At 38.8% G+C, this 13795-nt stretch overlaps 3 protein-coding genes across 8 annotated transcripts; 2 read left to right on the plus strand and 1 right to left on the minus strand.

Annotated features, from left to right (window-relative positions):
* The first annotated feature begins 405 nt into the window (after positions 1-405).
* Positions 406-7557, plus strand: LOC122407248 (triadin-like). Of its 3 annotated transcripts, none has more exons than XM_043413329.1 (6): positions 406-2944; positions 3793-3995; positions 4427-4798; positions 5320-5338; positions 5451-5531; positions 5696-5835. In XM_043413329.1, the coding sequence occupies exons 1-5, from the start codon at positions 631-633 to the stop codon at positions 5519-5521; spliced, it is 2979 nt and encodes a 992-aa protein (XP_043269264.1). In that variant the 5' UTR covers positions 406-630; the 3' UTR covers positions 5522-5531; positions 5696-5835. The 3 variants fall into 3 exon arrangements, with proteins under 3 accessions (XP_043269264.1, XP_043269262.1, XP_043269263.1); XM_043413327.1 differs by having other exon boundaries at positions 411-2944; positions 5320-5322; positions 5696-7557; XM_043413328.1 differs by lacking the exon at positions 5320-5338 and having other exon boundaries at positions 412-2944; positions 5696-7557.
* Positions 7558-7986: 429 nt separating this feature from the next.
* On the plus strand, positions 7987-11340 carry LOC122407249 (WD repeat-containing protein 91). Its single transcript, XM_043413331.1, has 8 exons — positions 7987-8225; positions 8727-8991; positions 9143-9258; positions 9377-9564; positions 9638-9950; positions 10062-10183; positions 10308-10962; positions 11034-11340. The coding sequence occupies exons 1-8, from the start codon at positions 8106-8108 to the stop codon at positions 11181-11183; spliced, it is 1929 nt and encodes a 642-aa protein (XP_043269266.1). The 5' UTR covers positions 7987-8105; the 3' UTR covers positions 11184-11340.
* Positions 9575-13506, minus strand: Spt3 (Transcription initiation protein Spt3). Of its 4 annotated transcripts, XM_043413353.1 has the most exons (6): positions 13170-13506; positions 12979-13075; positions 12542-12894; positions 11731-11918; positions 11391-11538; positions 10895-11171 (listed from the first exon to the last, which is right to left on the minus strand). In XM_043413353.1, the coding sequence occupies exons 1-5, from the start codon at positions 13237-13239 to the stop codon at positions 11401-11403; spliced, it is 846 nt and encodes a 281-aa protein (XP_043269288.1). In that variant the 5' UTR covers positions 13240-13506; the 3' UTR covers positions 10895-11171; positions 11391-11400. The 4 variants fall into 4 exon arrangements, with proteins under 4 accessions (XP_043269286.1, XP_043269288.1, XP_043269285.1 ...); XM_043413351.1 differs by lacking the exon at positions 10895-11171 and adding an exon at positions 9575-9708 and having other exon boundaries at positions 12542-13075; positions 13170-13503; XM_043413350.1 differs by having other exon boundaries at positions 10895-11168; positions 12542-13075; positions 13170-13504.
* Between the last annotated feature and the right edge of the window lie 289 nt (positions 13507-13795).

Raw genomic sequence — 13795 nt, forward strand, 5'->3', positions numbered from 1 at the left:
TTCATTTTCTGAGACTTCGTACTTTCTTTGTGAATTTCTTTCATTCGGGTGAAATTCGAGCCGTCCGATTTTTCACGATTATTCAAGTTTTATCGAGTTTTTATGCGTCGTCGAGGATACGCGTGTGTCTCCGAGTGGAAGAATATTGACTTACACGCGGAACGTTTGAACCGATTCCACCACATTTTTTTTTCTATTTTAAGTATCGAAAATTTGTAATCGGCGTATTTTATCGAAGCTCGGAATCGATGAGCGAATAAATTGCCGAGAAAGAAATGTTTTTTTACATCATCGTCGATAAAATTAAGTTCAAAGTTAATTTATTCAATGAATTTGTGTTCTGCTTATTTGCTTTAATTTCATTGATGAAATATTTGTATTTCAGAGTTATTGATCATCACTCCTGCGACAGCTCATACATTTGTATAAATATATGTCCACGAGAGTGTAGGAAAAGTGGGGGAGCGACCTCGGATTTTATTTTGGTCGTTGGTACGACGACGATCTTCGGGACCGCTCTCTCGCTCTCGCTCTTTCCCTCTTTCTCTCCCTTCCTGCGCGTCTTTCGACTCGTTCGGTGCCGCGGGGTGGATAATTCGCCGGGTCGCGAGAGAGCTTCAGTCGGGCAACATGGAGGACAGTTACACGGTGCATAGACGCCGCAAAGCTGCAGCACGAAAGCGCGAAAAGACACCGGAACCGCCGCGCCGTCGCCCAGAGGATGTTACGGAAACGGACGAGGAGGAAGATGCGAGAGCGAGGATGGAGCGGATGGTGAGAGAGACGGAAATGCTCGAGGAACTTGACGAGAAAAAAAGGGGTGAGAATGAAAAAAGCGGCGAGGGCGCCGAAAAATCGACGATTTCGGAAGAAAAGCCGCAGCGCGTGATGAAGAGAGCTGTATCACCGGAAGTGCGACGTCGAGACGGAGAGAATCGCGACAGTGGTGAAAAATTGGACGGGAAGAGTCAGGCCGAAGTGTCAAAACGAGGGAAGAGTGAGAAATCGGAAAAAACCGGACGTCGCATCGAACCGAAGCGGACTTCGGGTTTGGAGGCCTCGCCGGAAGTGGAGAACGTAGCGACAGTCCGGGTCGAAGAGACCTCGAAAAAAGCGACGAAAAACGACGCCTCGAGTTCGAGAAATCGTCGCGATCCTCCGAGGGATTTGTCTCCGGAAGTGATGGATAGCGGGAGCAGTTCGACAGGGAAAAAAATGGCGGCGGATGTTGAGAAACCGGAGAATATTCGATCCGACGAGAGGAATCGCGAGGAGGAGGCACGGAGCCGAAATTTTGGCAATTCTAGAAAAACATCTTCTAGGGCGCTTGACGAGGCTGAACGAGAAGCAGAAACGAAAATCCTCGACGAGAATAGACGCGAGGCTGTACCACGTGAGAATTACACGGACTCTGCGGTCTCGGGGCGGAGCGGCAAAAGTTTGAAATACGAGCGTCAAGAGACCCCGGCGGCGACGGGACCTCGTGAAATTGAGGGAAAATCGGTGAAACATGCGGCGGAAGAAGAAAAAGTGCGAAGGGAAGTGACGTCGCCGTCGAAAGGGCGAAGCTCGGAGGGTCGAACCGCGGCAAGAGTACCCTCGAAAAGATCGAGCAAGGATCGCCTCGAGAAAACCGGTTACACCACCGATTCCAGCGAAACCGAGGAAACTGTAAAGCCTCTCCTGAGGCGTAAAAAATCCCCGGAAGGGGCGAGATCGAGAAGTTGGAGCGGGAAAAAAATAGCCTCGCGGTCGCGACCCACTACCGACACCGAAGGCGACGAACAGCAGCAAGAGGGAAGGAAACGAGTCGACAAAAGGGTCACTTCTCGTCGCAGACGAAGCAGCGGAACCGAGGACGAGGATTTGAACCTCGGAGACCGGCCTCGCAGTCCGTCGACTCGAGCTGACAGAGAAGTAATGCCGCGAGCACCGCCTAGGCTAGTGGAAAAAGCAAAAGGCGACAAAAAATCGGGCCGATATTCGAGCGATCTTAGCGACGACTGTACCAAAACAATGAGCAAAAGCGAAACTTTTCCTTCCAACAAAAGCGCTCGGGAAAAATCTCCCTCGCGAACGAAATCTAGCCCGGAAATGAAAAAGCAAATCATACCGCTGAGCGACGACAGTCTCATGGAAGATTTTGAACGAGCGCAACTCGATTATCTACGAAAAGAACGATCGATTTTCGATCCCGATCCCCTCGACGATTACGTCGATCCCAGTATGGAAGCTGCCTTCAGGCGAAGGAAATTTAGCATCGTTCAGTCGAAGGAGGTAGTGAAATCGGTGGCCGAGAATGCTCCGTTGAGCGAGAAAAAGTCGTGGTTTTCTTGGATTCCGTTTGTCGGTAAACGGGGGAAAAAAGATAAGGTCGACGACGGGAACGAGAGGAGAGGGCCGAGTGATAAGCCGGAAGAAGTTTCTTCTCGTGACGCGACGGTGAGAGCTCCGTCGCAACTCAAACAGTCGGATGATCTCGGAGATACAAAAACTCGGGGAAAAGATACAAAAAAAGTATCGTTCCTTGAATTCTTTCGCACCCTCGCCGATTTCGCGTCCGAATTTCGCGCTTTCATCGAACAAAATCCTCGCGAAACTCGCATCATTCGCGTCCTGAGAAATCGTTGTTTCGTCGAATTACTATTCGCCATTATTTATTGCGGTCTCGGCGCATTTGTCTTCCGTTTTACCGAGGGCGCCTTCGAAACTTTTTACAAATGTGGTGTTAAACGCGTCAAACGCGATTTTCTCGATACCTTGTGGAACTTCAGCCATAACATGCGGGAGGAAGATTGGAAAAGTATGGCAAGAAGAAAACTTATGGAATTCGAAGAACAATTGCACACCGCTCACGAAGCCGGTGTTCATTCTTACAGTGGACAGAAAAGCTGGAGCTTTCTGAACGCGGTTCTCTATTGTCTTACAGTCATCACTACTATTGGTGAGAAAATTCTGTAAAAAAAGAAAATACATTATTCATGTGTCGAACACAATGAAAGTTCTTGGATCGGTTCCCAATAAAAACGTGCATTTCGACAAATTATTTTTACTGATACGTCCAACGTATCACGATTCATTTTTATTTTTGTTATGCCTGGTTCCCCAGCAATTTAATTCTCAAATAATCCGACACGCTTCTGCGATTATTAAACCTATACGAAAGTTCAATTTCTATGACACGATTGATGTATCCAATTGCTTGCCTTAATCGTAAATAGAATAAACTATTTTTTACATTTTTTAGATTAGAAATATCGAATAGGAAAAAGACGTAATCTCGACGAAATCATTATTGCGGCTATACATCACAGTGTCAGCTGTCACTGTTGACTTTAACTGTTCGAATTGAACACTAATTTCAACGCTTTTGACAGCTCTATGCAACACTGTACTCCGTAGCTACGTAAACATTTGTGCTCGTTAAACCATTGACAGTTTTTATTTTTTTATACACTCGTTTTCATGTAAAAAGTTAATTATGAGTCACGTCGCTAAAAATATGCAATTACGAGGGAGTCTGAAACACAATTGAGGCGGTTTTTTACCATAGCAATACAGCCGAGTCGCTGTTTTACTGCGAGAACTCGCCCGTTGCTTTTAATTTTGAAATTTTCCCTTAATAGTGGAATTTTCTTTTGGTCCGGTTCGAGTAAAAAGAGAGACCATACCTTCCCAAAATTTCAGGAGTTTTTGATAATCGAAACTTAACAAACGATCATACGAAGAATCGTTTTTCCGATTTTAAATGAGATCAATGAGAAATAAACTATTTGTTTGTATTGTTCTCAGGATATGGTCACATAGCACCGAGCACCACCACTGGAAGAGCCATAACGATCGTTTACGCGATATTCGGAATACCAATGTTTCTAATTATACTCGCTGATTTTGGTAAACTTTTTACGAGGGGCATCAAATTTCTGTGGGCGTTCGTGAGAAGGGTTTATTATACCGGAAGTTGTCGGAGAGTCAGAAGAACCGTCCCAGTTCAGGTATATCGAATGAACTTTTTCAATATATTTTTTGATTAACAAATATTTCCATAATCTCTCATCTCTTTATTATGTTTTTGGTGTGGCATTGCTTGACACAAAATGTGTATTTGTGTAGAAAAGTGGTTACTTCACTAATCGCATGGCATGTTTGAAAAAAAAATTATCAAACGAAAAAGAGGACTTGAAAAAAAATTCAATTTCGTTGTATCCATGTTTTGAAAAATAAAAATACAAATTCAACTCCTCAGGAATAGTTCTTTGTAATTCGAACCTTATACCTCGGAAAGAGATTTGCTAACTTCAAAGTTCTAATTCCGTGTCGACTGTCGGTCGATTGAGCTTCCCACGGTGTGGGAAGATTTGTTATTGTTATTGTTGCTACGGCCACTCTCGTCCTCACTAAAATAATTGAATTTTGACATTTTCAGGAAGTCATGAAAGGAGTTCAAATAGTCTACGATTTAGCAACGTTTCGACGTCCTTCTCAAATGAATTCAGAGGAGATCGAGGAAATGGAAAAACAGCAAAATCAAACACAAACCGTTTTAAATCTCGATGGAAACGCTCCACCCTCTGCTCAACCGCACACGCCGGGAACACCGGGAACACCGGCGTTATCGACTTTCGCTATCGACGACGAATTCAATTTGCCTATTTCCGTCGCGATAATTATCCTACTTGTTTATATATTCGTCGGTGCGACCGTGTACACGTTTTGGGAACAGTGGGCATTCTTCGAGAGCTTCTATTTCGTTTTTATCTCGATGAGCACCATTGGTTTTGGTGATTTTGTACCAAGGGTATGACGACGCTTCATTCTTATTTATCAATCCTTTATCGTTTCAATCTTCGAGTCCGTGATACTCACGCAGTGATATTATTCTTCCTAATTTGACATTATTCGATCCAATGATCTTAATCAAGGATCTGCAAAGAGTTTATCAAATGTCTTAAAATAATTTTCATACTGAAATTGCATGATAGTATTTTCGAGAGAAATTCTCAATACAAAAAATCGTTTCTTGACGAATAACGGAGAAAGTTCCGAATGTTGACTGTTTTCAGAATTTTCGCTACGCGAGTATCGATGCCATATATAATATAAAAAAAAAAAAAAAAAAAAAAATACACACACGCATTGAATCTAACGATTTCAACTACTTTGAATAAGGAGTGCACTTTAGCGAGCGTTTGGCTAATTAGCGATTTATGTCAAATTGATTTGAAGCCCTCTAGACTTTTATTTAATAATTTCCCAAATGAGATTTGATTCATTTTCATGCCGCTTCTTTTGTCTGTTTTTTTTCACGGTGGAGCACAGATGGTAAGCTTCGTTAAAGGTTGCTATCGCTGTCTAATATTTTATTCGATCAGTTAGAATAATCCTCGAAACCGATTCTTTATTAATAGTGTTTTTTTCTCTCTTTTTTTCTTGGATTTTTCCTCTCACAGCATCCGATTTATATGATGCTGTCGATAGTTTATCTGGTGTTTGGACTGGCGTTGACTTCGATGTGCATTAACGTTGTTCAAGTGAGTACTTTGATCTTTAAAATTTACATGCGTTCTCTAGTTTTCCTATATCGCATTTCCCCTCCATGCATTTAGTTTATTGCTCATAATTTTTCTTTCATTTGCCGTACTCTTCTTCTTTCGTTATAAATGTTCATTTAAACGTTTTAAATCTTTCGTCACAGGTCATGTTATCGGAATCTTTCCGACAAGCGAGTCAGAAGATCGGTGCAACGATTGGTTTCGAAGTGACCGAAGAGGACGGTTCGGTCCACCCAGCGGCACCTCCACCGGTTGAGATGGCGGACGTCCATACAACAATTAAAGAATCTGAGAGCGAGGAGCAAATTGCGCCGAAAGCTAAACAGGAAGATCTCGAGCTCTGAAGGCTTATTATCGCGATCGCGAAATCCATGATGATTCGTCGTCCGGATTGAAAATGTTGATTCGACTCTATCGACGATTTGCCGCAGCTTAAAACGCGCTGATCGTTTTTTCACCCGCATCCGTAACGCACCCGTCGTAATGAAAATCTACGAGCTTCGCGTACACTTCGAATTATTGTAAATATCGTGATAACCGAGCAACGGGATAAAAGTATTTAATGTACCGATGATATCGTCGGCAAAATCACTACAGCTATTGCCAAACGAAAAAGATTATTGAAAAAAGCATAATTCGCGAGAATTTTTCACGTTCTTATTATAATATACATATATTTACAACATAAACGATAAATATATTTTTCGTAGCTGCGTGTCTATTGACAATAAGGCTAATCGATTCGAAGGTTGTATTACTTGTAACTAACAAATTCTTACTCCGCATCTTTTTGTTCAATTTTCCTTGAGCTGTTTCCTTTGTTTGGAAAAGAAGAACGAGTATCGAACGAAAAATTTAAAATCTAGTTTTTTTTTTTGAATATGAAGGGAAATCAAATTTAGAGGAATAAGGAAAACAGTTTTGCCAAATGTTTCCGCAATCGGTTAACAAAATTATTATTATTATTATTATTATTTTTTTTTTTCAGAGACGGAAGAAACGTTCGTCATTCGCACACATAAGATATTAAATTTTGTGAACATCATGGCAAAAGTAACGAGTACGAATTATAAATAAATGTTTGATCAAACGTTAAACATTAAGCTGATTGTGCAATTGCAACTTATTCAAAAGTTATTGATACAGTCAATTTTTTGTAATTCATAACGAATGGAAATGGAGGAGAAAAAAATTTATTATATCGTTATTCATCATTCGCAACGATGAATCACTGGTAAAAATATTAAAAAAAAAAAAAAAACAAGAGAACTTAAATTTTCCTTTCGCGTTAAAAATTTCAGATATTCAAAGTTCGGCGTCTCGTTCATACACATATATAAAAAACAACACTACTTATTCGTTCAGATTTTTCATTTGTTTATTGAGGATTATATTCCAAAAGTGTTGCAGAATAAGGAACACCACGCTGCTCGCATCGATACTAATGAACGCATCAAACAAAAAGGTGCGAAACATGGATATATGAAAAAAAATTGTGCCTTTTAAATATGAAAAAATGAACTCTATATTGTTTACATTACCGTAAATTTTAATTGCCGAAAGTATCTTTATGCCATGTGATTCGCACACAGAAAATTTGTAACAGTGATGAAAAAAGTAAAAAAACAAACGAAAGAAATATTCAAGAAGCTTACAGGCGTCAAATTATCGTCAATCGAGTCAGCGAAAATATTTTCATTCGTTATGCCGACGCCTATAATTATCTATACTCGTAGCAATTACTATGTGAACCAAGAATTATGGCTTCAATGAATTAATCTCGATACGAAAAAAAAAAAAAAAAAAAACAGGAATGGCTATTATTGTCGCGTACTATGCATCGCGCCCGTTATCATTATACCTGACGTTATCGATTTTAATGTAATTCGTCAATAAAATAAGAAAAAATTGCCGCAAGAGCATATTTTTCATGTCGAAATGTTCCTGATTCATTATGCCTGTAAAAAATGACAAATAAATATAATCGTCATTACACAATTTGAAACAGTGATTATAAGCTAAATTACTGATATCTTGAATGTTCATTATTTTAAGGATATGTGAAACATCTAAATCTCATCGATTTCAGCAAAGACAAAATCCAAGATCCTAACTGCATTTTCTCATACTGCAGCTGTATCTACTTCTGTAGGCGGGAGAATTCAAACCAAACGGTTGCAGCCCTTATCATTTTCCTCCGAAACCATATTTTCTTAAAAAATGTGCGAAAGTGTGCAAAATTGTTCATTATCATGCTTTTTTTGTAACGGGTTCATGAAATAGTAATAATCAAATATTTCCAGCTGTACATTCGAGAACTGAAATAATCACTGAACTATATGACTATATCTATTTACATGTGTTTCAGTGAATATGACGTCACGACGTCCAACGTTGCCAGTTTTCTCGTTGAGAATATACGTAAGCGACGCTGCCGTATCAGTAGGTTAGGTGGCAAAATGGCATCCGGATGACATCGGGAGCATCGCTGATTGTACAGATTATTTGACGATTTTGCTTTAGTGTGATTGAGATTATAACAAATAAAAAATAATGTCGCATGTGCAGTATGTCGACGAATTGGTCAAGGAATATTTACTCTTCAGAGGATTCAGTAACACCCTCAAAGCATTCGACAACGATCTCAAGGCCGAAAAGGAAAAAGGCTTCAGGGTAAGCAGCAGTAAGGCAGAGTGAGACAGAGATAGCAACAACAATATCGGATTCGAATCATTATTTTTATATTTTGCATCTTCAAATCTGTTTTATAAAGCCATTGTTTTGAGCATTTGGCAATCGATTTTTGTGTTTCAAAAAATTATTTATCATACACTGGTGCATAAAATACTTACTTTTTTTTCATAATGTGATACTACATGTTCGTGACGTTTATTAACATGGAAAAATCGACCATTTGGCAGTTCGTTTATCCATCCATACCACCACAGGATACTTGAAATTATTATAATTTTTTCTCGTAATTACTGAGAAGGAAATGTTAAATTGTGATAATGTTCTTATTTCGCAAACGTAAACAAAAATTATTGTTGGACAGTGTACAAACAGAAATATGTTATATACAGCTTACAACCATTGACATTTTTAGTATTGCATTGCATTCAGTTTTCATTTATTTATAGAGTTTAAAGATTGAATATTTTCTTTTTTCACAAGGTGGACAAAATTGTTGACCAGCTCATGCAGTATATTTACATTAGCGATCTGACAGCCTTGCGAGAACTTTGGGGACATCTGGACTCAAGAATGTTCTCCAGATTGGAAAACCACTTTGCTCCCGGAATTAGAAAACTGGAGAATGCAGTACTCAAACTTTATCTCGTTACTGCTGCTGTGAACAACAGACAAGATAAGATACAAGAATTTTTTACTAAAATGGCGCCAGAATTGCAGGGACACTCAGAGTGGAAGGAATGGTTCGGTATGCTGTTTTTCTCTTTTTCAAAACACTATCAATAACATTGGAATTTTCAAGTGATTTGTAAAATAATACATAATTTAGTGTGACATATGCGTGTATATTTCATACAACGAAATAGTAATGATTCAACATTTTTGTTTCGATCATTTAGCACTGCCATTTGTGAAAAATCCTGAGGACAATCCAACATATTCCGTACATTTTACTCGTCAATGGCAAGACACGATGCTAGTTTCATTGCATAACTTTCTCTCGACAATCTTCCAAGTATGTGAATTTTTGAAATAGTTTAATCGAGGCGTGAAAAATAAAAATAATACTGGAAACTCTTCAGCCTCGATCGATCGCTGATTGATAGAAATACTTTTTCTGTTCCACTCGTCAGTGTATGCCTCAACCAACACTTTTGACTCTGGATGAGGACACGAACAAATTGAAGCGATTACAGGAAGAAAACGATTCCTTGAAACAGCGTCTCGGTGAAATAACGAAGGTCGAAAGTTTGTCGGACATTAATCCAGGCTCGACTCCACAGCATCCACCCATTATGGATGATTTTTATATCATTGCTCAGTACGTAATAACAAATCTTCATTTCGCATAGGATTGTTGGTTGGCATTGCTTAACGTTTTGTCGCCTTTCCAGAGAATCACCCTTAATGGAAAACCCCAAGAGTTTACGAAGTCTTATAAAAAATATTGGCGGCAGTTCGAGCCCTATATTAAGCAGAAAAACAATGGTCAACGTTAAAAAAACCGAGACGGAAAACACAGGGACCAAAAGAACCAACACCAAGGGAAGAATAAACTCTATCAGTAAATCAGAAGTCGTAGCTAAAAGAAGCATCAGCTGTGATTCCAGGCTCACCGGGGCCAGAAAAAGAGATTCGTCCGTCGATACGGCGTGCGAGAGAAAAACCAAAGATAAAATTGAATCCAGTTATATTTTACTTAGTCAGGTATGATTCAGCTCGGATTCTCGGCCGCATTTTGGGATATAATCAAAAAATTACGCAAAATTGACGAATATTTACGAGAATTTAATTCTTCCTTTTCTTCATTTATTGCAGGAAGAATACACCGAACATAAAACATCGATAATTCAGTGCAAAAGCAACGCAAGTGGTTCTTACGTTGCGACCGGTGACGCGGACGGTATAATTAAGGTCTGGACTCCTATACCATCACCAAAGTGAGTCAAACACTTATAAACGACGTTTTTTTAAACAGTCAATGAAACGATCCGATTTAAAAAAACAGTTAGCACATGAATTATTGGTCACGGATTAAAGAAGTTGATTGCATCATTTTGGCAGGACCGTGGCGACATTTACGTCAACAACTGCAAATTCGAACAAAGCTGTGACGGCCCTGGATTGGATATCGAAGAACGAAAGATATTTTTTGCACGGCGACAACAACGGTTTGATTCAACTGCACGATACGCGTGATTGCAAAACCATATGGGAGATTCAACACGAAGGATCACGGATAGTGGCGTTACTTTGTAATCCGACAGAATCGACGTTCGTTTGTTCGGTCTCAGATTGCAACGAGGGCCGTTTACTATTGTACGACATAAAAACTCGTAAGCTCGAAAGAACCCTGCCAATGGAACAGAATCTCACAGCTTTATGTTCGACCTTCAATCACAATGGGCAATTGTTGATAACGGGTTTATCAAACGGCAACATATTGATACACGATTTGCGTAGAAACGAAATAATCGAAAATCTGAGTTGTCACTCGAGTCCTGTAATCGATATTGAACTCATTAATGATTTTACCAACATATGCGCTCAAAGCGAGGACGGTAAATTATGCCAGCGGAGTCTTAATCACACGGGAAAAATCATTTGGGAGACGAAAATAAAAATTGAAAAAAACGCTGTACATGGAAAACTTTTCACGTTTGATCAGAGTGGAAACCACATGTTATTGTGCACGCAAAATGGTGGAAATATATACAAGGTAAATAATAATATTGGTTTTCGGTCATAAAATTATTGCGAAAATCCAAATGAATTTGTTTTTTCAATCAGATGCCACCAGGACCGCAGGGAAAAATACTCGAACTCGGAGGCCACAAAGGAACGCTGTGCTGTGACTGGTCAACCGCTAATCAATCGGGTACATGTATTACCGGCGGAGCCGAAGGAAAAGCTCGGGTTTCGACTCTTCTTTCACCATGATACAAAAACAAAATTAGTATTTGTATAAATTCGTGACACTGGGGGAAGGAGAATACCAACAAAATGCATCCATTGCCAAAGTATTTTAGCGCAAACGTTTGTAGATAAAAAATGCCACATATTGTAATAAAATTCATAATCATTCCGCTAAAAATTATTCTCGCTGTGAGTTATTATTTATCACAGCCATAGATTATTTATTTTTACCTTCTCGCTTTCAGCAGGAGAGAAGTTTCAGGTGCGGGCGGTGCATCGACCAATGGTGGAATGGGCCTGTTATGTCAAGTTGGGGGGACCAATAACGTCTCAAAGCTTCGGTTATTTCGGAAGGTGTTATCGCTTTTGTTACAGTTCCCTGAAAATATTCAATAGTTTATCCTTTTTTATGTTTTTATTAAACTCGTCCGAGATTTTAAATCAAACTTCGACAGTAACGGATTTCGCATTGTTCTTTCATTTTAATAATTATTCAATTTTTTTCGAACATGAATCTTCCAGTAGGATAGGAAAAAGGAATTGCTTTTGTATTTCGAAAAAAATTGCTTACTTTGCTATGTTGATAAGGCTTGTAAGTGTACGGGTTGTGGTAACTGAGCTTCAATCTGTCTATAGAATCTCCGTGAATTTTGTTCTGATCCTGCCTTACGAGGAGTGCGAGGTCGATTATTTCGGCTACTGTTTCGTATGCTAAATATCCAAGAACAACATAGCCTTGTTTGCTGATATTCATATCACCTGAAAAGCAAATAAAAATCAGAGGCTCTTAAGCAGAATTATAAATCAGCAGAAATCTATATGAAATTTCAAAATCCCACGGTACGTTAGCAAGTTGTCACGGTGCAACCCACCATGCATTGCTACACATAAGATGTACATACGCAAACAAAGCAGTGGTGTTGGGTTGCACGATGACGACTTGTGCCCTTTCGACACGTGTCCAGATGCAGAAGTTCGAATTTCGAAATTGTATTTTTTTATTATGTTACATTGGAGCTAATAAATAATCAATAAATTGAAAAAAAAATTGCATGAAGTGACATTTTTCTGGAGTTCATGAAACACCAATTGAAATCATTATGTATCATTAATCAGTTTCAGCTCATGCACAATGAAAAAGCGATCGATTTATTCTTTATTGTTTACTCTCATAATTTATAAAAACACATATTTTTTCTTCCTTTTACTCTGGTCGAAGCTATGAACAAGCTGACGAACAATCAAAGATATAGAAATGAATTGAAGTTAAATCGGTTAGTTTATCCAAAGGAATACTTCAAAAATACCTCTCATGCATGAATAAATTAAATAAAACAATTATAAACGAGAGTCGTGAAATATGAATGAAAATTATTTGCAACCTTCGCAGCCTATCCAACTGCTGAATTTATGTTGATTTTTATTGGCAAATGAAACGCATCTAGCTCTGCTGTATTCAAGGTACCGAGATTCTTCTATTTTTCTAGAGATCATTTCGGCTCGAAGTTCTCTGTTGTGTTTCACAGTATCAACAGCCGACTGATTGTCTGACAATTCTCCAGTGTTGTCGATCAGATCAATGATTTTGTGATAAGGGCGTTTTTTCTTCAACGGATTTACCGTCAAATCTTCAAGAGTCTCTTCATAAACTTCACTTTCAAGCATTTTGTGCATCGATGCTTTAAACTCTTTGATCTGTAGATATTTGAGTAGGCGACGCAATTTTATTTTGTTGCTTCTCAATAAAAATACGAAATCTTCGTCAGTAACGATTTTGGATTCTCGACGGTCGGCAACGCCGCAAGCTTTGTATACTAACGATCTCATCTGGCGATGAACAACATCTTCAATTATTTTTGCTGATTCCATCAGTGGTTCAGGGCAATCGCCGAATCCATACATCATTCGCCGAATTTCTTCGAAAAAAACAAAAAAATTGAAAAAATATTCATCGCAATAGTACAGCAACGGACTTAACCTCTAAAAGTTGAAAGGTGTCAAACAACTTACCAGCGATGTAATTGATCGGCTCATTTTTTAAATCCTGTTGATCCGATGATTTCACAAATGATGCACTCATCGTACTTCGACAAGTCGAAATACTTTATATTTATTCTGTTTACAATTTTCTTTATCTATTTTGACAAAGAAAAATGCTGTACAACGGTTAAAAATCAATGCAACAAATTCACAAAATTTCGCTTTTGTTGATTCCGAAATCAAACGAACAACGAACTGTCATGTAAACAAAAACATGACTAATTATTTTGAAAGAAGCTATTCCCATGACATTTTTCTGTACCATAGGTGGATTTGGTTAGTTCCGATGGTAGATGGCGTTAAAAGTAATTTTTAGCGCTATCTTGAATTGGCGTAATACCTCAGAGGCTATTTGAAGTTGAGCAAAGCATTTCAATCGTAGTTATTAAGCTTATCAATAATAGTTCAACGTAAAATTCCCGTGTAATTGCGTTTTACTTCTTGTGCCAGAATTTCAAAAAAAATTGTGATTCAATTGATGTTTGATACCTACAATGGGTAATGAATAAAAGTCGTTTAAAATGGATTCGTCCGATAGACGGCGACATTGGCCGATAAAAAAGCGACACCATTCTCAATCGGCAGCTGATCCCGGC

Source organism: Venturia canescens, chromosome 2, assembly GCF_019457755.1.
Source record: "Venturia canescens isolate UGA chromosome 2, ASM1945775v1, whole genome shotgun sequence".
NCBI classification, from domain to species: Eukaryota; Metazoa; Arthropoda; class Insecta; order Hymenoptera; family Ichneumonidae; genus Venturia; species Venturia canescens.

Coding starts and splice junctions, on each gene's coding strand:
- Spt3 (XM_043413351.1), bottom strand. CDS start 13,239: ATGAGTGCATCATTTGTGAAATCATCGGATCAACAGGATTTAAAAAAT. Junction 11,919..12,541: donor CAGTTGGATAGGCTGCGAAG/GTTGCAAATAAT, acceptor TTTGCTTTTCAG/GTGATATGAATATCAGCAAA. Junction 11,539..11,730: donor AGCCTTATCAACATAGCAAA/GTAAGCAATTTT, acceptor GAATATTTTCAG/GGAACTGTAACAAAAGCGAT.
- LOC122407249 (XM_043413331.1), top strand. CDS start 8,106: ATGTCGCATGTGCAGTATGTCGACGAATTGGTCAAGGAATATTTACTC. Junction 9,259..9,376: donor TTCTCTCGACAATCTTCCAA/GTATGTGAATTT, acceptor TCCACTCGTCAG/TGTATGCCTCAACCAACACT. Junction 10,184..10,307: donor ACTCCTATACCATCACCAAA/GTGAGTCAAACA, acceptor TCATTTTGGCAG/GACCGTGGCGACATTTACGT.
- LOC122407248 (XM_043413327.1), top strand. CDS start 631: ATGGAGGACAGTTACACGGTGCATAGACGCCGCAAAGCTGCAGCACGA. Junction 2,945..3,792: donor TACAGTCATCACTACTATTG/GTGAGAAAATTC, acceptor TATTGTTCTCAG/GATATGGTCACATAGCACCG. Junction 3,996..4,426: donor GAAGAACCGTCCCAGTTCAG/GTATATCGAATG, acceptor TGACATTTTCAG/GAAGTCATGAAAGGAGTTCA.